The sequence below is a fragment of the Mustela nivalis genome (assembly GCF_964662115.1).
Source record: "Mustela nivalis genome assembly, chromosome: 9".
Classification (NCBI taxonomy): domain Eukaryota; kingdom Metazoa; phylum Chordata; class Mammalia; order Carnivora; family Mustelidae; genus Mustela; species Mustela nivalis.
The window spans coordinates 102,841,292-102,864,397 of NC_139028.1; the positions used below are offsets into that span (position 1 = coordinate 102,841,292).

The 23,106-nt window shown below is 45.1% G+C and overlaps 1 protein-coding gene across 1 annotated transcript; it reads left to right on the forward strand.

Moving 5' to 3' along the window:
• Window positions 1–72: 72 nt before the first annotated feature.
• DDB2 (damage specific DNA binding protein 2) lies at window positions 73–23,039 on the forward strand. The gene is made up of 10 exons (XM_082747751.1): window positions 73–363; window positions 1,508–1,641; window positions 2,025–2,216; window positions 17,878–18,023; window positions 19,304–19,403; window positions 19,505–19,682; window positions 20,189–20,331; window positions 21,972–22,136; window positions 22,282–22,327; window positions 22,618–23,039. The coding sequence occupies exons 1-10, from the start codon at window positions 237–239 to the stop codon at window positions 22,665–22,667; spliced, it is 1,281 nt and encodes a 426-aa protein (XP_082603877.1). The 5' UTR covers window positions 73–236; the 3' UTR covers window positions 22,668–23,039.
• Window positions 23,040–23,106: the final 67 nt, after the last annotated feature.

A 23,106-nucleotide genomic window follows, 5' to 3' on the forward strand; every position in this document is an offset into this window, starting at 1 on the left:
TTTCCCTAGGGAGCCCCCGAGCTCCTCCCCTCTCGTGCCCCGCTCTTCGCGGGAGGGGCGGGGCGTCTCCGAGAGGGGCGGGGCCGGAGCTAGAAGCCAGATTGAAAGCGGTGAGGCTGTTTGGCGGGAAGTTGGCTTATTTCCCTGGTCCCCGCCTTGTTTCTCCCCAGGGGCTTCACAGTCTTCCTTCCACGATCTCGGCATAGGGCACAGTACCCTTTCGCACGGAGGACGCGATGGCTCCTAGGAAGCGCCCAGAAACCCAGAAGACCCCCGAGGTGGCTGTGCGCCCCAAGAGCAAGAGGAGCAGAAGCCCCCGGGAGCTGGAGCCCGAGGCCAAGAAGCTCTGTGTGAAGGGCCCTGGTACTGCCTGCGCCTGCTGCTTTAATAATTCCGCCTTTTGGGGTTCTCACGCAGGAGGCTGGAGTGGGGGATGGGTGCTACTGGTTTCTCCAGGCTGTCCCAAGTTTTGGATGCCTCGGGCTGTGCATTTTTCTGCAGGTCCTTTGACATCATAGAGCTTGGGCTTCACCCCCCTCAGGTGACGGGAAGAGGCAGATGAGCTCCATTACATAAGACACAACGGACCTTCCAATTCCTTGTTTTTCCCAGGATTTTTACACACGAGGACTGCTTAAAATAACCCTACCTTGCCTGGTGGTGTGTGTGCTGAATTTCTATAGTCATGGTTGCTAGCTGTGTGTCCTTGGTTTCCTCTGTAAGAACCCTCAATTTCCTTCCTTAGAAAACTCAAGTCTCTGAGGTTTATTGGGGCTTGAACCTGGGGCGATAAGGAGTGTGGGGGAACACAAAAGACTGGTGTAGGGGGTTGCTGCTGAAGTGCTTTATGTCCATAAAAAGAAGGAATGGGTTGTCAAGAGACCAGATTCATAGAGACCAGGTCCTCAAATACATCTTTATCCCTATTCTGAGTGGATCTACCTCTCCAAAAGCAGCTTAGTTAATTTCCAGCCACCAGACCCTCTAGATCCGCTGGTTTCCAAAAGAGCAGATTGGACTTGGGGCCAACAACTCGTCACCTCTACATTATGTTAATGCAGGATTTAAAGATATTTTTTTCCTCAGTCACTTCTACTGTGCTCTCCTAAAACCCTTTTATTATGCATCATATGTGATTTTAAAATTGTCACCCAACCCTAGCATGAGTTTCCCAGCCCACTAGGAAGAGTTCTGCATAAACTTTATTCCTGTGTGTCTTTTCGGCTCCCTGCTCAGAAACCCTGCAAAGGGTCTGGTTTCCTATGATTTCATATTTCATTTCACTTCAAAATTACTATTTCGGAGAGTGTTTGGGGCAAGGGGCTGGATCCTTACTTTATTTCTTGTGCTGAGTGAGAGTGAGCAGACCCTGGAAAGATCTCAGGAGGTGATGGGAGAGACTGGCTATGCGGCATGAAAAAACAAGGCTTGCTTTCTGAGATTTCAGCAGGAAACTCTTGCGTGCGTGAGAAGAGAGAGGAAAATATGTGTCTGTTCTGCTTGGCAGGTTCTAGCAGAAGATTTGACTCAGGCTGCGTTTGGGCGGGGTTGGCTAGCCTGCAGGTCCCGCCACCAAGCAGCATCGTCAGGGCCCTCCACCACCATAAGCTAGGCAACGCTGTCTGGCCATCACTGCAGCAGGTGAGGTGTTTCCTGGCTGAAGTGCTCCAGGGATTGCCTGGTACCTTTTCATTATGGGGATGTTCTAAGGTTAGATGCTGGGTTAGTTCAGCAGATTGGTCAGATCACCTCTGTGTTGGGGACTGACCTACTGGGCATTCAGCCAGGTAGAAGTCTTATGCCGTAAAGGTCTCATCTGGAATGCACTCTGCCCCCTTGCTTTCCAAGATGAGTTCATGCATGTTGCCTGCACAGAGCCAGGCAGTTAGTTTTCCTTTGGTGGCAGGACTTGACCCTAGAGCTCATCTATAGAGGAGGCAGAGATTGGCAATTTACCCAGGACTTGGGTTTTAATTCAACTTAATTCTTTTTTCTTTTTTTTTTTTTTTCTTCCTCTGTGTCAGGGTCTCCAGCAGGCCTTTCTGCACTCTCTGGCTTCTTACCGGATATTCCAAAAGGCTGCCCCCTTTGACAGGAGGGCCACATCCTTGACATGGCACCCAACTCACCCCAGCACCCTGGCTGTGGGTTCCAAAGGGGGAGATATCATGCTCTGGAACTTTGGCATAAAGGACAAACCTACCTTCATTAAAGGGGTGAGCAGTTCCCTGTACCAGTCAGTAGTGCTGAAGAAGTGTTTGTGGAAGGAATGAAAAGTTATCGGGGAATGAGGAGATGATTGGGATCAGAAGGAACTGGGTATTTTCAAACGAGTAAATGGTAATGCTATTCAGATCTGCCTTGAGTGCCAGCCCTTAAAACATTAGAAGGTATAAAATATTGACTTAGGTATAAAGGTATAAAATATAACTTACAAGAGGGTGCTCTTGTAAGTTATCACACAGAACAGAATCTGAGCCCCTTCTTACCTCTTGGCCTTGTCTCCTACTACTGTCTTTCCCCACTTCCTAGGCTTTGAGCCACACTAGCTATTTCTATTCCTAAAATGGGGTCTTTGAACTTGCTGTTCTCTTAGATGGGGGGTGCTCTTTCCCATGCTTTTCTCATGGCTGGCTCCCCCTTACCACTCAGGTCTTGGCTTCATGTACTTCTTCACACAGATGTCACTGACCACTCTGTCTAAAGGAGCCTCTGCTTCACTCATTCACTCTCTCTCCCCTTACCCTGCCTCACTCTCCCCACCCCCTGAACAATGTTTATCAGTATCCGAAATGTTTTACTTATTTGTATGTCTCTGCCCATACAAATGTCTTAGGAAAGTAAGTTCCACATTAAGAGGGACCTTGCCTTTCTGGTTCACTACCATATGCCTAGTGCCTAGAACAAGGTTTGGTCTCGAGTCGCCGCTTTATATTTGTTTTTTGTTTTGTTTTTGAGATTTTATTTATTTATTTGACAGAGAGAGATCACAAGCAGGCAGAGAGGCAGGCAGAGAGAGAGAGGAGGAAGCAGGCTCCCTGCTGAGCAGAGAACCCGATCCGGGGCTCGATCCCAGACCCTGAGATCATGACCCGAGCCAAAGGCAGAGGTTTAACCCACTGAGCCACCCAGGCACCGCTACTTTATGTTTGTTGAACAAATGAGGGCCTTGAAGTGTAACTGGGAAGATGGGATATGCATACAAGGTAATTGACACTACGGATGCTAAATGCTGCAGAACGTGAGAGAAGGAAGAACCCCTTTTGAGTTAGAGAGAAGGCTCATGGGTGAGTAGGGAGTGGGGAAGAACAATAATTAGGTAAATGGAGAGAAAAAGGAAAGGCAGAGTGTGTTCGGGGCAGTTTGGCATAGCATTTTCTAGGCATGGTTAGTATTTATCATGAGTTGCTGAGGCAGGATGGTGCCGCCCCGCCACCAAAGAGAAGACCTTAGTTTGCCCAGCAGGGGGTTAACAGTGGAGGGCTGTACCGTCAAAAGTGGCTTTCTGTGTTTAGAGCAGAAGCCACAGACTCACATGCTTAAAGAAGCGAAACAGGAAAAAGAATGATAGGGGGTGGGGTCAGAGGTACACTGGAGACGATTAACATGTAAGAATCTAGGTCCCTTGGAGCACCTGGGTGGTTCACTGGGTTAAAACCTCTGCTCAGGTCACGATCCCAGGCTCCTGGGATGGAGCCCCACATCCTGCTCTCTGCTCAGCAGGGAGCTTGCTTCCCCCATCTCTCTCTGCCTGCCTCTCTGCCTACTTGTGATCTCTGTCAAATGAATAAATAAAATCTTAAAAAAAAAAAAAAGAATCTAAGTCTAATGATGGTATCAGATCTGATTTATTCAAATGAAGCCTGAAGTCCTAATTTTGTTTTACATGAAATGTTCTGATTTTTAAAGATGGTGATGAAATACACCAAAAATGTACTCTCTTACCCATTTTTAAGTGTGCAGTTCATCGGCCTTATGCACATTGGAGTTCTTGTGTAGCTAGTCTCCAAATCCCATCTTGCAAAAGGGAAACTCTGTACCCACTAAACACTTAACTCCCCGTTCTTCCGTCTCCCCGTCCTTGGCAACCACCATTCTACTTTCTGTCTTGAAGGTTTTGACATGCTCACAAGTATCTTGCATAAGTGGAATCACACAATTTTTATCCTTTGGCTTATTTCACTTTGCATAATGTCCTCTAGCTTCATCTGTGTTGTAGCAGGTGTCAGAATTTCCTCTTTTAGACTGAATAATTCCCCACTTGATCCATCCATCTTGCTTCTGCATTCACCTGCTGATGGACACTTGGGTTGCTTCCACCTTTCGGCTCTTGGGAACAAGGCTGCTACGGACATGGGTATGCAAATATCTCTTCAAGTCCCCACTTTTCAGTTCTTTGGGGCATATCACCAGAAATGGAACAGAAGAGCTAGATGAGGCCAAGGGTGAACCCAGGATGACTTTTCTTAAGTGCTTCCTCAAAGCAGCCCATCAGAAAAGGCCAGGTTAGACAGGCTTGGGATGAGATGCGTGTTCAAGAAAACAGGTGCTTGGGGCACCTGGGTGGCTCAGTGGGTTAAAAGCCTCTACCTTCGGCTCAGGTCATGGTCCCAGGGTCCTGGGATCAAGCCCCGCCTCGGGCTCTCTGCTCAGGTCATGGTCCCAGGGTCCTGGGATCAAGCCCCGCCTCGGGCTCTCTGCTCAGTAGGGAGCCTGCTTCCTCCCCTCTCTCCGCCTACTTGTGATAAAATCTTAAAAAAAAAAAAAAAAGAAAAAGAAAAAGAAAACAGGTGCTTAAGGCCAGAAGAAAGGCAGAGGAATGCTGTGAACAGACCTAGGCTTTCTGCCCCTCTGGTGAGACAGGTGACCACCAGAAGGGGCAGTTTTTAAGTTGAAGTCAAAACCCAGAGCTCAGACAGGAAGAGATTTTTGTTTTGTTTTCCCCTTGGAATCTAGGACATGGGAATAGACAAATTTAAGAAGTAGCCTAAGGGTGTCCTAGAGGAAAGCCTCCTGACCGAAAGGGGAATGGCATCTGCTTTAAACTTGTGCCAGGCTCAGGCTGCTTGGGGTTTATACCAGTCTCTAGTATAATGTGACTTTAAGTGACATTTTCTCACGCATGGCAGAGATTGGCCTGAGCATCTGAACTTTGTGACTAGCAAGAGGCTAGATGGGAGCAGAAGAAGGCTATGGTAGTCTGGAGACCTCTCTGTCTTTCTTCCTAGATACTAACAGAAAGTTGATTTGAGAACAGGGACTGAAGGAGCAGCAGGGTCTCATTTTGCTACTTCTTTTTTTCTTTTTAATTTTTTATTTTTTTAAAATTTTTAAAGTAGGCTCTGTGCCCAAGGTGGGGCCTGAACTCACAACCCCAAAATCAAGAGTCACATGCTCCACTAACGGAGCCAGCCAGGTGCCCCTCATTTTGTTACTTCTTTAGTCCTCTGACCTTGGCTCTGATCTTTCCATCTTTCCGGCCCTTGGCAAGGAAACACGTGTGACATTTTCAAAATGAAGATTACTTGGTTTTATTCTTCTTGTAAAATGATCGATGCTTCTCAGAATTTCAAATAATACAGAGAAAAGCATGAAGAATAAAAATTACTTGAAATCTCCATTTGGGACCTCTTTCTCTGTGTGTATGCACTATTACACACACCCAAACCTCTACTTAGATTTTTGCGTAAATATTCTACCCTAGAATCTGTTGTATTTTACTTATTATATCAGATATTCTAGTTTAAGGTCATGTACCAGGCAACCACTAACAACATCCTATAATTCCCTTTTGTGTTTTGTAATTCCTTTGGTATCAGGCTATTGCAGACCTCGTAAACAGAGTTAGGAGTATTCCTACCTCTTGTATTTTCTGGAATTCTTTGTGTAAATTGATACTATCTCTTCCTTAAAATTTTTGTAGTGTTTTTAGGGCTGGAGTTTTCTTTGTTGGGGAGTTAACTATGTGTTCAATATCTTTCATAGCTATGGAGCATTTTAGGTCCTGTGTTTTTTGTGAATGAGCTTGGTAGTTTGTCTTTTAAGAAATCTGTCCATTTTATGGGGCGCCTGGGTGGCTCAGTGTTAAACCACTGCCTTCGGCTCAGGTCATAATCTCAGGGTCCTGGGATGGAGTCCCACATCGCATCGGGCTCTCTGCTCAGCAGGGAGCCTGCTTCCCTTCCTCTCTCTCTGCCTGCCTCTCTGCCTACTTGTGATCTCTCTCTGTCAAATAAATAAATAAAATCTTAAAAAAAAAAAAAAAAAGAATCCTGATGCCTACCCAAGTCAAAATGGATTCTTTCTTTAAAAAAAAGAAAAAAAGAAAAAAAAAAAGAAATTTGTCCATTTTACCTAAGTTGTTGAATTTAGTCACATGAATTTGTTCCTGGTATTTCCTTACTATCCTGTTAATGTCTACAGGATCTTTAGTGATACCTACCCTCACGTTCTTAATATGGGTTATTTGTGTCTTTTTTTCAGCCCCAAAGTTTCCTCATACCCCTTTGCAATCCACCCCTCCCTACCTTTGAAAATTGTTGATCTGCTTTCTAACCCTATTGGTTAATTTGCATTTTCTAGACTTTTCTATAAATGACATAGTACAATATAGACCCTTTTTTTTTACCCTGGCTTTCAGTCAGTATAATTGTTTGAGATTCATCTATATTTTTACATGTATCAGTTGGGTTTTCTTTTTCTTTCTCAGTAGTGTTCCATTATATCAATGTACTGCAATTTATCCATTCACCTTCAGAAGGACATTTGGATTTTTTTCCAAATAAAAATAATGCTGTTATGAACATTTATGTACAAGCTTTGTTGGCTATATGTTTTCATTTTTCTTGAGTAGGTACCTAGTTGTGGAATGACTGTGTTGTAGGGTAGGTATCTTTTAAGGATTTTTTTAAATGAGAAGAAAAACTTTAATATTTACATATTTGCCATTTCCAGTGATTTTCATTCTTTTGTGTGATCTAGATTTCCTTTTGGTAATATTTTCCTTCTGCCTGGAGAATTTTCTTCAACATTTCTTATAATGTGGGTTGGTTGGTGATACCATTTTTTTCTTTTGTTTGTCTTTTTTAGGGGAAAAGATATCCTTGCCAGTATAGAATTCTAGGTTCACAGGCTTTTTTTTTTTTTTAAGATTTTATTTATTTATTTGACAGAGAGATCACAAGTAGGCAGAGAGGCAGGCAGAGAGAGAGGGGGAAACAGGCTGAGCAGAGAGCTAGATTCGGGGCTCGATCCCAGGACCCTGGTATCATGACCTGAGACGAAGGCAGAGGCTTTAACCCACTGAGCCACCCAGGTGCCCCAGTTCATAGGCTTTTGTTTTTGTTTTCTTGCTTTTACTACTTTGGAGATTATTTCTGATGCAAAGTCTTCTCTCATTCTTATGTTCCTCTTTACATTATTTTTTTCCTTTCCTTTTTCCTTCTGGCTGCTTTAAAAATGATTGTAACTTATCTGGTGTATTTCTCTACATATTTCTCCTCTTTAGGGTTCATTGTACCTCTTGGATCTCTGGGTTTGTCATCAGATTTGGAAAATTTGGGACACCTGGATGGCCCAGTGGGTTAAGCCTCTGCCTTTGGCTTGGGTCGTGATCTCAGGGTCCTGGGATCGAGCCCCTCATAGGGCTCTCTGCTTGGCGGGGAGCCTGCTTCCCTGTCTCTCTCTGCCTGCCTCTCTGCCTACTTGTGATCTCTCTCTGTCTGTGTCAAATAATTAAATAAAATCTTTTTTAAAAATTTGGAGAATTTTAGGTCATAATTTATTCAAATAGTTTTTCTCCCCCCACTTTTATTTTCTGGGATTCCAGTTCTATATATGTTAGGCTACTAGGTATTGTCCGTCCTACAGGTCATTCATAAACTGTTCATTTTTTAATACCCCCATTTTATTTTGCATAGATTCTATTGCTGTCTTACATATTTACGATCTTCTGCATTATCTAATCTGTATTAGATGTATTTTTTCCCAGATGTTGTATATCATCTCTAGAAGTTTGCTTTGGGCCTTCCTAAATATATTCTATTTCTTTTTTCATTTTCACTAATTCCTCTACTCTCTTGACCATAAGAGTACATTCGTGATAGTGGTTTTAATGTTTGTGCTAATTCTATCATCTGTGTCACTTCTGAGGGTGTTTCATGCTTCTTTGCATGCCTGGTAATTTCTCACTGGATACCAGACATTGTGAATGGTACATGGTGGGATATTGGATTGTGTTGTATGCTTTTAAGTAGTGTTGGGCTTTGTTCTGGGATGCAGTTACTTCTAAACAGTTTGATATCTTCCAGGCTTGCTTTTAAGCTTTGTTAATCCAGTTACTATATTAGTTTACTATTGCCTCTGTAGCAAATTACCCCAGGCTTGGTGTCTTAAAAGAACACAGTTTTATTTCTTACAGTTCTGGAGATCTGGAGGTCAGAAGTCTGAAATCATTTTTTCTGGATTTAAGGTCAAGGTGTTGGCAGGGCTAGTTCTTTCTCAAGGTTCCGAGGGGAGAATCTGTTTCCTTGTATGTTTCAGCCTCTTGTGACCATCTGAATTGCTGGGCAATGGCTGCTTTTTCTGTCTTCAAAGTACATCACCCTGATTTTTTTGCTTCTGTCCTCCATTACCTTCTCTTCTGCCTCTGACTCCTCCTGGGTACCTCTTATAAAGACCATTTTGAGTTGGATTATATCTATCCTACCCAGATAATAATCCAAGGTAAACTTCCCATCTCAAGACCCGTAACCACATGTAAGGTCCCTTTTGTCATCTAGTGTATTTATTGTTCACAGGGTCCATGGCTTAGCACATGGACATCTTGGAGACCCCAGTGAGCATGGTTATACCCCAATGGTCATGGGTTTAAGGCAGCCCATAGATATAACCTGTTCTCACCCTGAGGCCATACCCTTCCGATGACTCAATTTTTTAAAAAAAGATTTTATTTATTTATTTGACAGAGAGAGAGAAAGATCACAAGTAGGCAGAGAGGCAGGTAGACGGGGAGGGAGAAGCAGGCTTCCCACTGAGCAGAGAGCCAATGCGGGGCTCGATTCCAGAACCTTGAGATCATGACCCAAGTGGAAGGCAGAGGCTTAACCCACTGAGCCACCCAGGCACCCCAGGACTCGATATTTTGCATATTAAGTCTTCCCTTTCCTGACCTTGAGAATACAGACTGTTCTGAGGATTTCTCCCCTACTGATGTATGATGTTTCTCTCCGCCTCCTCCTCCAGACTTGGGTAGTTTCCTCAGACACACGGATACATTTAATACTCCCCCCAAAACTTGAAGGGACCCTTGCGAAACTCTCCAGAATGCTCCTTCTGTGTGTGTCTCTCCTCCCCAGATTTTTGCCACTAATTCTTGCTCTGTTGGCTTTCCTAAAATTCTGTCTCCTCAGCTCCGTGAGACTGCTGGGCCGTGTGGTTCCTCCCTGTCTTGCTTCCTGAAGATGCTCTCCAAACTGGGGCAGTTGCAGGGCGCTCTTCCTTCTTTCCCTCCTGTCTTGTGCCGTCTGTTGTCCAATGTCTGAGAACCTCGTTCATGTATCGTGTCCATTTTTTTGGTGGTTTAATGCAGGAGGATAGGACATTGTTGGAAGCAAAAATCCACACTTACTAATTTTAACAGTTTATCTGAAGATTTAAAATTTTTTTCCTACACAATCTTGTCCTCTACAAATAAGGAGAGTTTGGTTTCTCTCTTTACTGTTCCTATACTTCTTTTTTGCCCTATTCCATTGGCAAGACCTCTAGCACGTTGTTAGTATTAAATATAGCAGACATGCTTGTCTTGTTCTTGATCATAGAAGGCTTTTCTATTTGACCATTAAGTATGATTTCTTCTTATTATTGTGATAAAGTACACCTAAGATACGATGTACCATTTTAACCATTTTTAAGGATTTTTGTTGTAGTTTAGTGATCTCTACACTCAACATGGGGCTCGAACTCACAGCCCTGAGATCAGCAGTTGCATGTTCTTCCAACTAAGCCAGCCAGGCATCCCCGCATTTTAGCCATTTTAAGTGCACAATTAAGCACACTGTGCCACTATCACCACCAACTGTTTGCAAAACTTTTTCATTTCCCAAAATAAAACTCTGTACCCATTAAACAATGACTTTCTATTACCCTCCTCTAGATCCACTAATCTGCCTTCTGTCTCTATGAAGTCGACTATTCTAGGTACCTCGTATAAATGGAATCACATGATATTTGCCCTTTTGGGTCTGGCTTCTTTGGTTTAGAGTAATGTTTTCAATTTTCATCCACGCTGCAACTTGCATAATCACTTCATTCCTTTTTATAACTGAATAATGGGCAGTCATATGGATATGCCACATTTTATTTATCCATTCATCTGCTGATGGACGTTTGGGCTGTTTCCACCTTTTGCTCTTATGAATACAACGGCTGTGAATGTTCATGTACAAGTTTTTGCTTGAACACCTGTTTTCACTTCTCTTACGTACACACAGAGGAGCATGTTTGTGTGTTAAAACTTGTCTGTTTTTGAATATCCTCTATCAGACTATGGAAGTTCCCCCTTTTACTTCTAAATAAAGGAAGGTACCAGAAGTTCTTGGCATGAATGATAATCGAATTTCATCAAATACTTTTTTGTATCTCTTGAGATCAGCATATGATTTTTCCCCCTTTATTCTGCTAATGTGATGTTACACTGATTAATTTTTTTTAAATTTTTATTTATTTGAGATAGAGCTCGAATGGTGGAGAGGGGCACACGGAGAGGGAGAAGCAGGCTCCACGCTGAGCAGGGAGCCCTAGGCTAGGCTCCATCCCAGGACCTTAGGATCATGATGTGAGCCAAAGACACTTAACCAACTGAACCACCCACACACCCCTACACGAAGTGATTTTTTATGTTTATTTTAGTTTTATATTCAAATTTTTAATTTAAATTTTCTTCTCCCACTGCTTTTTTTTTTAACCTTTCCAATTATATATCTAGCAGGTAATACTGCTTCTTAAAAATTGTGGTAAAAGCACATAACATTTATCACTGAGCCATTTTTTTTCTTTTAAGATTTTATTTATCAGAGAGAGAGGGCGAGAGAGCAAGAACAGGCAGACAGAATGGCAGGTAGAGGCAGAAGGAGAAGCAGGCTCCCTGCGGAGCAAGGAGCCCAATGCGGGACTCGATCCCAGGACACTGGGATCATGACCTGAGCCAAAGGCAGCTGCTTAACCAACTGAGCCACCCAGGCGTCCTCACTGAACCATTTTTAAGTGTATGGTAGTGTTAACTATATTCATGTTATTGTGTAGCAGAACTGTAGAACTTCTTCATCGTGTAAAACTGAAACGCTGCACCCACTGAATAAGTTCCGCATTTTCCCCTTCCCTCAGGCCTTGGCAACCACAATTACACTTTCTGTTTCTATGAGTCTGAACCACTTTGGATATCCCTAAGTTTTGATGGTCTTATTGTGGTTACCCAAAAGCATGTTCTTATAGGAAATACACAGTAGTGTGTTTGAGGACCATGGGACATCATGTTGGCAATTTATTTTCAATGATACCAAAAAAGTAGGTGTTTTTTTCCCCCCAGAAAAGCACTTCTTTGTGCAATTTTTGCAACTTTTCAACTAAGTATTTTAAACAAAGTTTAAAAAAAAAAAAAGGACTGATATTATTTCTTCCTTAAATGTTTAGTACATTCAGCAATGAAGCTATCAGGGTCTGGAATTTACTTTGCAAGAAAGTTTTTAGTTGTCACTGCAATGTCTTCTTTTTTAAAAAATATTTTATTTATTTATTTGACAGAGAGAGAGAGATCATAAGTAGGCAGAGAGGCAGGCAGAGAGAGAGGGGGGAAAGCAGGCTCCCTGCTGAGCAGAGACCCCCCCCCCCCACCATGCAGGGCTCGATCCCAGGACCCTGAGATCATGACCTGAGCTGAAGGCAGAGGCCTAACCCACTGAGCCACCCAGGCACCCCCCACAATGTCTTTTATAGGTCTCAGACCATTCTGATTTTCTCTTTCATGTTCTGTCAGTTTGGCAGGTTTGCATTTTTCTAATGAATTTGTCCATTTCATCCAAGTTTTAATATTTATTGGCATCAGATTAGTTATATCCTCTTATAATTGTTTAAAATGTCTAGGATTTATATTGATGTCCCTTTTTTGATCTGTTACATTGGTTATTGGTGACTTCTGTTTGATCAGTCTCAACAGAGGATTATCAATTTTATTAGTCTTACGTTAAACTGATGTGTTTGTTTTTTTTTTTCTTTTTAAAGTAGGCTCCATGCCCAGTGTGGGGCTTGAACTCACAGCCCTGAGATCAAGAGTTGCATGCTCTTGCATGCTAGCCAGGCACCCCCAACTTTTGTTGGTTAATTCTCTCACAGTATATTTGTTGTCTCTTTCATTATTTTCTGTTCTTTTTTTTCTCCTTTTTTTTTTTTTTTTGAGATTTTACTTATTTATTTTGGAGAGGGAGAGTGAGAGAGCGCGCAGGGGGAGCAGAGGGAGAGGGACAAGCAGACTCCACGCTGAGCACAGAGCCCGACGTGGAGCTCAATCCCATGACCCTGAGATCATGACCCTAGACGAAATCTAGAGTCAGATGCTTACCTGACTGAGCCACACAGGCAGCCCTCTCCTACTTTCTTTTCCTGTTACTTTCACAACTTCTTGAGATGGATGTTTTGAGGCATTGATTTTTAGCCTTCTTTTATTATGGATGCTTCTAGGAATATTTGTATACAAGTTTTCATGTGAATATACATATTCATTTCTCTTGGGTATATATGTAGGAGCAGAATTGCTGGGACCTACGGTAATTTTGAGTTTTTGAGGAACTGTCAAACCATTTTCCGCAATGACTACTCCATTTCACATTCCCATCAGCAATGTAGGAGGGCTCCAACTTCTCCATATCCTAAACAACACTTTTCCAGCTTTATTGAGATACAATTGACAAATAAAAATTGCACATATTTAAAGCATATAGGGTGAATTTTAACATGGGTACATTGCAAATGATTACCACAGTTGAGGCACCTGGGTGGCTCAGTGGGTTAAGCCTCTGCCTTCCGCTCAAGTCACGATCCCAGGGTTCTGAGATTAAGCCCTCCATCGGGCTCTCTGCTCAGTGGGGAGCCTGCTTCCCCCTCCCTCTGCCTGCGTCTCTGCCTACTTGTGATCTCTCTCTGTCAAATAAATAAATAAAATCTTAAAAAAAATGATTACCACAGTCAAGCTAGTTAATATTCATCACTTCACATATTACCTTGTGTGTCTGTCTGAGAACACTTAAGATCAACTCTTGGTAAATTTCACACACACAACACAGTATTATTAACTATGTCACCACGCTGTACATTAGGTCTCTGGAACTTATTCACCCTGCAAGATTGACACTTTGTACCCTTTGACCTACGTCTCCCCATCTCCTCCATCCCCAAGTCCCTGGCAACCACCATTCTACTCTGAGCTTTTATGAATTCCACATATGTAGACCCACATATAATTGAGATCGTGTAGTGTCTGTGTCTGATTTATTTCACTTAGCGGAACTTCCCCCTGGTCGTCACAAATGGCAGGATTCCCTTCTCTTTGAGGGCTCCATGATACTCCATCATACATACATACCACATTTTCTTTATCCCTTCATCTATCAGCAGACACTGAGGCGGTTTCCTTTCCTGGGCTATTGGGAGTAGCTATAGTGAACACAGGAAGGAAGATAACACGGTGAGAAGCTCGTTTCATTTCCTTGGACTCTATACCCACAAGTGAGACTCATGGACCATATGGTGTATTTTCTGAGGAACCTCCATACTGTTTTCCACAGGGCGCCATCCAATTTACATTCCCATCAACCTAGTTCAAGAGTACCTTTTTCTCCACAACCTCCCTAACACCTCTTATCTTTTGTTGTTTCCGTAATAGCCATTCTAACAAGCATAAAGTGATAGCATTGTGGTTTTGATTTGCATTTCCCTGATGTCAGGATTAGTGATGTTGACTGCCTTTTCATATACCTGTTGGCCGTTTGTGTGTCTTCTTCGAGAAATGTTGGTTGAGGTCCTTTGACTAGTTTTTAATGAGGTTATTTGGGGGTTTTTTGTTTGTTTATTTGTTTTTTGCTACTGAGTTCCTCATATATTTTTGATATTAACTTCTTATTAGATCTGGTTTGCAAGTGTTTTTTCCCCTTTCAGGGGTTATCTTGTCACTGTCCATCTTTTTTATCATTGCCCTCAGAGGGGTGTGAAATAGTATCTAGTGGTGACTAACCGTGCTTAGCATCTGCTCATGTGCTCCTGGCCATTTGCATGTCTTTAAAAAAATGTCTGTTTAAATCCTTCGTCCATTTTTTGAGAGGGTTGGTGGGGAGGCACAAGTAGGGGAAGGGCAGAAAGACAGGGAGAAACAGACTCCCTGATGAGCAATGGACCCCAATGCAGGGCTCAATCCCAAGACCCAGGGATCGTGACCTGAGCTGAAGGCAGACACTTAACCAACTGAGCCACCCAGGCGCCCCAGGTCTATTTTTTTTTTTAAATAAATTAATCACAATTATTTTCAAGCCTGTATCTAATAACTCTAATATCTGGATCTCCTATGTCTTTCAAATGTTTTTTCCTTAGTTTTTGGTTATTTGGCCTTATCTTCTTTTTTTTTTTTTTTTAAGATTTTATTTATTTATTTATTTATTTGACAGAGAGAAATCACAAGTAGATGGAGAGGCAGGCAGAGAGAGACAGAGGGAAGCAGGCTCCCCGCTGAGCAGAGAGCCCAATGCGGGACTCGATCCCAGCACCCTGAGATCATGACCCGAGCCGAAGGCAGCGGCTTAACCCACTGAGCCACCCAGGCGCCCCATTGGCCTTATCTTCTGATATGCAGGGTGATTTTAGATTCAAGGCCAAATATTACATATGGAAACTTACATATGGAAGTTTTGAGTGGTGATATTTTCCTCCAGAGACTTTTTTTTATTTTCTGACATGCAGGTAGGATGGAACCAGATCATCTTCATCCAATGGTATCGAAATTATTTGAATCTGGGGGCGCCTGGGGGGCTCAGTCAGTTAAGTGTCTGTCTTCGGCTCAGGTCATGATCCTGGGTCCTGGGATCCAGCCCCACATCTGGTTCCCTGCTCAATGGGAAGCCTGCTTCTCCCTCTCTCACTATCTCTGCTTGTGTTCCCTCTCTCTTACTCTCTGACAAATAAATGAATAAAATCTTTAAAAAAAGAAAGAAAGAAAGAAATGATTTGAATCTGGACTTTTCAGTCTTTTGTGAGCATCAGACTAGTTCCAGTTTGCTCTTATCTCTAGCATGTCAGGGATCCTAACTAAAAGCTGGATTTTCCCCCCAGACCTCTCCTCTTGCCCTGCGAGACTGGCAAAAACCTCAGCCCAGCCTCTCAGCCTTAGAGCCACGTACCGCTTTCCATCCAGCTTCTCTGCAGTTTGCTCCCTCTGCTTCCCAACCACATCTTTCTGGGCTGCATAGGCTTCAAGGGGAAAGGTGGCATCCAAAGTCAGGCCTACCTGCTGCTTCTCCTCTCTCTAGGATGTCAGTCTTCAAATCCCTGATGCTTTCATAGCGCTCATTGACTTCAAAAGCTTCTCTTCAGAGATACTGATTTTGTTTCCCTTTTCTAGTTCTCAACAGAAGGCTGATGAACTAGCCATCATCTCTGGTATTGGAAGTTTCCAGTGTATTTGGTTATCATACTTTGCCCTGGTTTTGTTCTTCCTTCTCAATGAAAGAGTTCGTAACCACTTAAGTCAGCCCTTACTAGAAAGAACACACATGTATTTTAGCTTAAAATGTTTATGTATGTGTTTACTACTGATGCTCTGACATAGGACCCGTCCTTTTCTGGGCATCATGGTCTACTGATGAGGGCTCACCTGGTTTTACAGAAATCACCCCCATAATGTATTTTTTATAGGGTCTAGTTTCCCTTTCCCTAAAAGTGGGGACAAATTTTTTTTTTTTTAAGATTTGTTTATTGGGGGTGCCTGGGTGGCTCAGTGGGTTAAGCTTCTGCCTTCGGCTCAGGTCATGATCCCAGGGTCCTGGGATCAAGTCCCATATCAGGCTTTCTGCTCAGCAGGGAGCCTGCTCCCCACTCCCCCACCTGATTCTGCCTACTTGTGATCTCTCTCTCTCTCTCTCTCTGTCAAATAAATAAATAAAAGCTTAAAAAAAAAGAGATTTATTTATTGGGGCACCTAGGGGCTCAGATGGTTAAACATCTGCCTTTGGCTCATCAGGCTCCCTCCTCAGTGGGGAGTCTTGCTTCTCCCTCTCCTTCTGTGTCTCCCCTCACTTAAAAAAAAAATCTTTTAAGATTTTATTTACATTTGAGAGAGACAGAGAGACAGAGTATACGAGTGGGATAGAGAGAGAGAATTCCAAGCAGACTCCCCACTGATCACAGAGCCCATCACAGGGCTCAATCCCACAACCCATGAGATCATGACCTGAGCCGAAATCAAGAGTCAGACGCCTAACTGACTGAGCCACCCAAGGGCCCCGTGAAGACATAATTTAAAGGTAGTTGTGAAGCAATCTGATTGTAGATTCTTCTTCAAGTTTTATTATTTCCCATGCTATTTGTTTATAAGTATCGCAGCCATGCTTAATTTGACAACTATCATTTTTAACAACTCATTTTCATCTGGTTTTTCCAAAGTGTTCAACACGACTCTCGTAGAAATAACAGCGTTCTTCCTTTTTTTGCACGTAGTTCTTCTGTTTAATTAACTTAACATGTTTAAATGTTTCACTGAAATGTTTAAGGTTTATCATTTTTATGAAATGGTTAATAAATGACATGTAATTAAGTTACATGTTTAATTAAATTACATAATTACAACAAAAAGTACAACGGGCATATACGGGTTTAAGAACAGACACCACAAAGCCCGGATGAGCACAAGACTCAGCTGTTGGGAGCAGAAGATGATCCCAGCAGCAAGGGTTGGGCGGACGACAGGCACTGGTTAGACTGCTTTGGACAGGGACGGAACGTGCCAGTGAGCATGCTGAGTGAGCTAAGCGGGCGCTGGGTCAGAGGCCTTGGGGAGTCTGGGAGTCTGGGAGAGCAGCTGCAGAAGAGCTGGAGACATTGCTGACGTTAGCATGATCATTTTCATCACCAATGTCGGGGATGTCTGGAAAAATTAGGGAGGAACTCAGATCTGACTCCTGCCCTCCTAATCCAGGCCCTGTACAGAGCTGGGGCTCTTCTAAAGAGCTCCGGGCAATAGTAAGTAAGCTGTGGTGCGTCCACGTTTCGGAACGGCCAGCAGGAGAATGTGATGGGTGAGCGATGGGTACACACAGCAACCTGGCCGCGTCTCGGGGGCGCCATGCTGAGTCAGATGAAAGGAACCAGTCGCAAAAGGATGCAAACTGTGGGAGTCACTTCTAGAACGTTCTGTTCAAGGCAAAGCCATAGCATAATGATGGAGAGCAGAGCCACAGTGGCCAGGCTGTTACAGGTGGGGCAGGGGTGTGACCACGCCGGGAGGGCACAAGCAAGTTTTTTGAGGGTTAGAACTGTTCTGTGTCCCAATTTGGGTGGTAGTTATTCAGATCTTTGTGTTCAAATTCATAGAACTGTATTCTGAAAACAACCAAATGTACCGTAAGTTAGTTGTTTTTTTTTTTTTTTTTAACAATTTACTTAAAACTAAAATCTTAAGTAAGAAAAGAGCATCTTGGAGCACATCACCATGTCCAGACCCTTCGGCTGGCCTGGCCGCACCTGCTGCCCGCCTGGCTCTCTGGTCTGCAGAGCCCGTACGCCCAGGCCTCGTCCTCCACCTGGGCCGACGTCACTCACTGGCTTTTCTCTTCCTTGTGTTAGATTGGAGCTGGAGGGAGCATCACTGGGCTGAAGTTTAACCCTCTTGATACCAACCAGTTTTTCACCTCCTCAATGGAGGGAACAACTAGGCTGCAAGACTTTAAAGGCAACACTGTCCGAGTTTTTGCCAGCTCAGACACCTGCAAGTGAGTAGCCTCACTAGGAGGGTAAGGGCATTTGGGCTCTCGGCGTAGTTCTGATGAGAGCACCCAGGTCTCGTGTGTGTTCCCCATGCCTGGCACAGGGGAGACCTGCAGGGGGGAAGCCACATCCCACCCTTCCCGCTGAGACTTTCCATAGTTGCTCTTGCTGCTTTCCGGGTGTGTTACTGCTTCAGTGAGGGGTTCTAGAACCTCCGCTCTTCCCAGCAAGGGAAGGGCTTTGGCTCTTCTGTAAAGCATTCCTGTATTAGACTAGATCTTGATTCTCACTAGTTCACATGGCAATGGCCAGGAAGCCACTTAAAGGTTGGAGCAGGAAATAAGAATTTAAGATTTCATTCCTGTCATGTCACTGGGGTGTAATGATGCAACCAGTTCCTTGAAGGAAGCTGAAAGGGATACAGTCATGTCTGCAGAGCCCAGGGGATGCCCCAAGAGCAAGTGACTAGAGAAATGACAAAATGCTTGTCACTTGGATTCCTAGCAGAGACATGACTCTTACTGTTCTCTAAAGAGTCCACGGTGTGTGTGAGGGGGTCTAATGGCACTGGCCACTATTCTGGGTGGCCCCACACAGGTCAGGGCAGAGACGGGTAGACTCTGCTCCACATGATTCTTCCACGAGAAACCCTCCCTCTGAAAGACATTTGTAGATTTGTGGGCACTGTAGCAAGGATTTGAGTGTTTGAGAGAAAAGAATATAAACCTGAGCTCTCCTGGCCAGGTTTTAGGATCCCTGAAGCAATCCCAACCCAATGCCTTCATCCTCAAGTAGTCAGAGAGACGAAAGAGCAGGACAGAGCTCCGAGGTTGTGTGTGCTTTTTCTCCCTAAGTGCTCAGAAGGGGGCAGAAGTTCCTTTCTCACCAGCCCTGCGGAAGAGAGCTGGGCAGTGCGTTTGGTTTGTCATCTCCTTTGGCCCAAAGGGTAGAGAAGGGAGAAGCAATAAACAAGTCCTCCTCAGAACCCAGGGCTCTAGGGGGAGGCTAGCCTGGGGACTTGCCTTATGGCTCTGAGCTGTGGCTGCTTCAAGGACTCTTACTGGCTGAGTCACTGGACACATTTCGGAGCCCCGTCACCCCATCCCCTCTGATGGCTGGTAGACAAGTCTGAGGGCTCCTCTCTGGGAGTCTGTGGTGAGACCGTTATTCCTTCAACGAATCCTGGTGGGACAGCTGTGGTACATTAGACGCCAGAGCTACAACAGTGACAGAAGGGACCTTGCCTCTGTCCCCAGCAATCTTACAGCTCAGTTTCTCCCTCCAGCGTCTGGTTTTGCAGCCTGGATGTGTCTGCCAGAAGCAGAATGGTGGTCACGGGAGACAATGTGGGGCACGTGATCCTGCTGAACATGGACGGCAGGGAGGTGCGTTCTCTGGAGCCCAGGTCCTCCCGTTCTCTCCCTTACCCCCTGCCCCCATCCCTGGGCCTCCCTGCGCCCCATCTGAACCGAGCCCTTCTCTGCAGCTTTGGAATCTGAGAATGCACAAAAAGAAAGTGACCCACGTGGCCCTGAATCCATGCTGTGATTGGTTCCTGGCCACAGCCTCCGTAGACCAAACAGTGAAAATCTGGGACCTGCGCCAGGTTAGAGGGAAATCCAGCTTCCTCCACTCACTGCCGCATAGCCATCCTGTCAACGCAGGTGTGATATACCAGACTTCATCCTTCCTGCAGACTCTGCCTGTCCAACCGCTTCTGGGTTTTTTTTTTTCCCTCGACGCTTAGGAGCTGCTAGGTTAAACCTCTACCCTGAGAACATCAGCCAAGTAGATGTCTTGGAAACTTTGAGTCTAGCTGCCTCCAACAGCTGCTAAGTTTCTAGAATTTTTAAAAAAAAAATTTTTTATTTTTTATTTTTTAGAGTACAAGCAGGGGAGGAGCAAAGGGAGAGGGGCAAGCAGACTCCGCACCGAGCGAGGGCTCTGAAATTACTAACCTGAGCCCAGGGGTCGGCAGCTTAACCCACTGAGCCACCCAGGTGCCCCAAGTTTCTAGAATGTTTTTGTTCACAGTCCAGAGTCACCTCTTCCCTTCCACCTCTGTCTAGAGTGGAGTGGGAGAGAGGGTACCCCTGCAGGAGAAGGTCTGTGACAGCCAGGATAACAAGGGCCTGGGGTTCCTTCATCTCCGGGGCTTTTCACTTGCCAGCTTGTTTCAGTCCTGATGGAGCCCAGCTCCTGACCACTGACCAGAAGAGTGAGCTCCGGGTTTACTCAGCCTCCCAGTGGGACTGCCCCCCGAGCCTGATCCCACACCCTCACCGTCACTTCCAGCACCTGACACCCATCAAGGTAAGTGATGGAGGCAGGGAGCTGTGATCACGAGGATGGACCAGGTCTGCCCCAAGTAGGGAGAGGCCAGATCCAAAATCCCTAATCCCAGATCTCATCCTGCACCCACAGGAAGCCACCTCCTCTCCCAGTGCTCTCTGCAACTTCTGTCCCCCTGCTGCAATCCCATTGTGCTGGGTTTTCTTTGTCTCCCATAAACTCTTTTCCTGGATTGTTCAGCTCAGCCCACCTCCCTGCTCTTTTGCCATCACCTCCAGTTACCTGCGTGTGCTGCTGGCCCCCGAAGCTGACCTCAGCCCCCAAGGCTGACAGTCTTTAAGTCTTCGGATTCCTTCCTGCCCACACCCCAGGCAGCTTCAACTCTGGTGGTTCCTCTGCTCTCCTGGTTTCTGTTCTTTTTCTAACAGTGCAGTCCCTCTCTAGACCTCCAGGTTTCATGCCTGGACTTCTTTTGTTAACATAGCATGGGGTGGGGTGGGAGGCACCAGCTTCAGGTAGGCCAGCAGCCCTGGTTAGAGACCTTGGGTAAGCTGCTTGACTTTTGGATCTTGGTTTCCTCCTCTCTAAAAAGTGAGTATCAGTATCTGATGGACAGGGTTGTTGGGAGAATCCATATGCTTACAGCACATGTCTAGTGCCTGGGAAGTACAACATCAGCAGTGATCATTTGATATTAAAGTGTCTCCCCATACCTCAGCTCAAATCCAAGCTCTTAAGAACAAGCGTTCTTCACTGGTTGGTTCTTTCTGATCCATGTGTCACCTCCCACTTTGTATCCAGCCAGGACAATTTCCAGCTTCCCAAGTGGGACTTGTGACTTATTTCCAAGCCATGGCATGTGCCACTCTGTCCTTCCTGCTAACCATGGCTTTCCGCCTCCAACGCTTCCTTGTGATTTCTTTTTTTTTTTTTTTAAGATTTTATTTATTTGTCAGAGAGAGAGAGAGTGAGCACTGGCAGACAGAGGCGGAGGGAGAAGCAGGCTCCCTGCCGAGCAAGGAGCCCGATGCGGGACTCGATCCCAGGACGCTGGGATCATGACCTGAGCCGAAGGCAGTCGCCCAACCAACTGAGCCACCCAGGCGTCCCTTCCTTGTGATTTCTTAAGAAAACCCCATCTGATTCTGTCATTCTGACTAACTGCCGGATTTGTTTTGAGTAGAGTCAGCTGGGGAACATAGGTTTCCTTCCCTTTCTTGGCCACTAGCCATTTTCTGCTCAACTCTTCCATCATTTGTGTTGATGCAGGAGGGACAGCGGTGGGATTCCTTCAGAACTTATGTCCTACATGGTGTTGGTTACCAGAGACTTTTTGCTTGGTTGGAGGCTTACATCTTTGGTTAACGTCTGGGTCAAGCTGATGTTAAAACATTTATTGGTTGGTATGATCTCAGGAAACAGGAAAGAGAGAGAAGGACTGAAGGTGTCCCAAGGTCCAGAGAGAGGCCAGTTTGAGTTAAAAATTTGGGAGGGTGGATGCACATGCACTTGAAAGCTGTTCTTGTAGTTTCGTGTGGGTCTTATCTCCATTATTAAATTGCTGGCAAGTGTATTAACAGTTGAGAGTGACAAAGAATACTTCTGATGTCCCTCTTGATCATACCCTGCATTTACTCTCATGACAACTCTCCATCTCCTAGGCAACCTGGCATCCTCGGTACAACCTCGTTGTCGTGGGCCGATACCCAGATCCTAATTTCAAAAGCTGTACCCCCCACGAATTAAGGACAATCGATGTGTTTGATGGAAACTCAGGGAAGATGATGTTTCAGCTCTATGACCCAGAATCTTCTGGTATCATTTCGGTGAGGTTTGGGCCCTCAAATATTGAGGGGAGGACCCAGGGCTCCAACCTACCTTAACTGACCAAAAATGACCAGAAATTAATTCTCATGTGTCCTTCTCCTAACACCTCACCTCCTCCTGATGCTTATGCCCTTGTCTCCACAGCTCAATGAGTTCAATCCCATGGGGGACACGTTGGCCTCTGTGATGGGTGAGTGAAGCAGGTTGTATCTCAGATTGGCCAAGCCCTACCCTGCTCCCCCAAGTTGAGTGCAGGCCCCTCTCAGCTTAACCAGCCACCCCAGTAAAGACTTCCAGGAGACAGCAGACTCTTTGGCCTAGGCCCTCCATGCCTCATGCTTTGACTTGGTCATGACAATGCCTGGCTGTTGTCCAGTTTCCTGGTATTTCCCGACCAAGTCCTAGGTGCCCTGAGCTAGCCCCAAGTTCTCAGAGATGGATCATGGAAGGTGCAAGTCAGACTGGTCTCACTCCTCCTAGGTTATCACATTCTCATTTGGAGCCAGGAGGAAGCTGGGATGCGGACATGAGACCCATTAATGAAGGTGTGGACCAAGCCAGAGCTTGGAGCCACCTGAGAACACATCCTGTGTGAAGAGGCGGCTGTGTGTTAAAGGGCCAAAGGTATCCAAGTCTTAGGGTTGGAGCAGGGACACTGTGGCATGGGATGCTGTGGGACTGGGACACTGGCATGTTAACTGCTTTGGACTTAGCTCCAGAAACTTCTCCGGGGTTGGTACCCCAGGTGCTCCAAGGGTCTCTGCTATATCCAGCCTGGAGCCAAGCTTCTCCTGGGGCCAAGGGACTTCTCTGTTCTTTGACGTGCAGTGACAGAGGGATCAGGTAGTGGTCCTCGGTTTGTGCTCACGATTGGCGTGGCTAATAAAACCATACCCAACTGAGCTTCTGAGTGGATCTTCCAGCACTGACCTGGCCGAAGCGCTCCCTGGGGCCCCCAAAGGAAGAAAA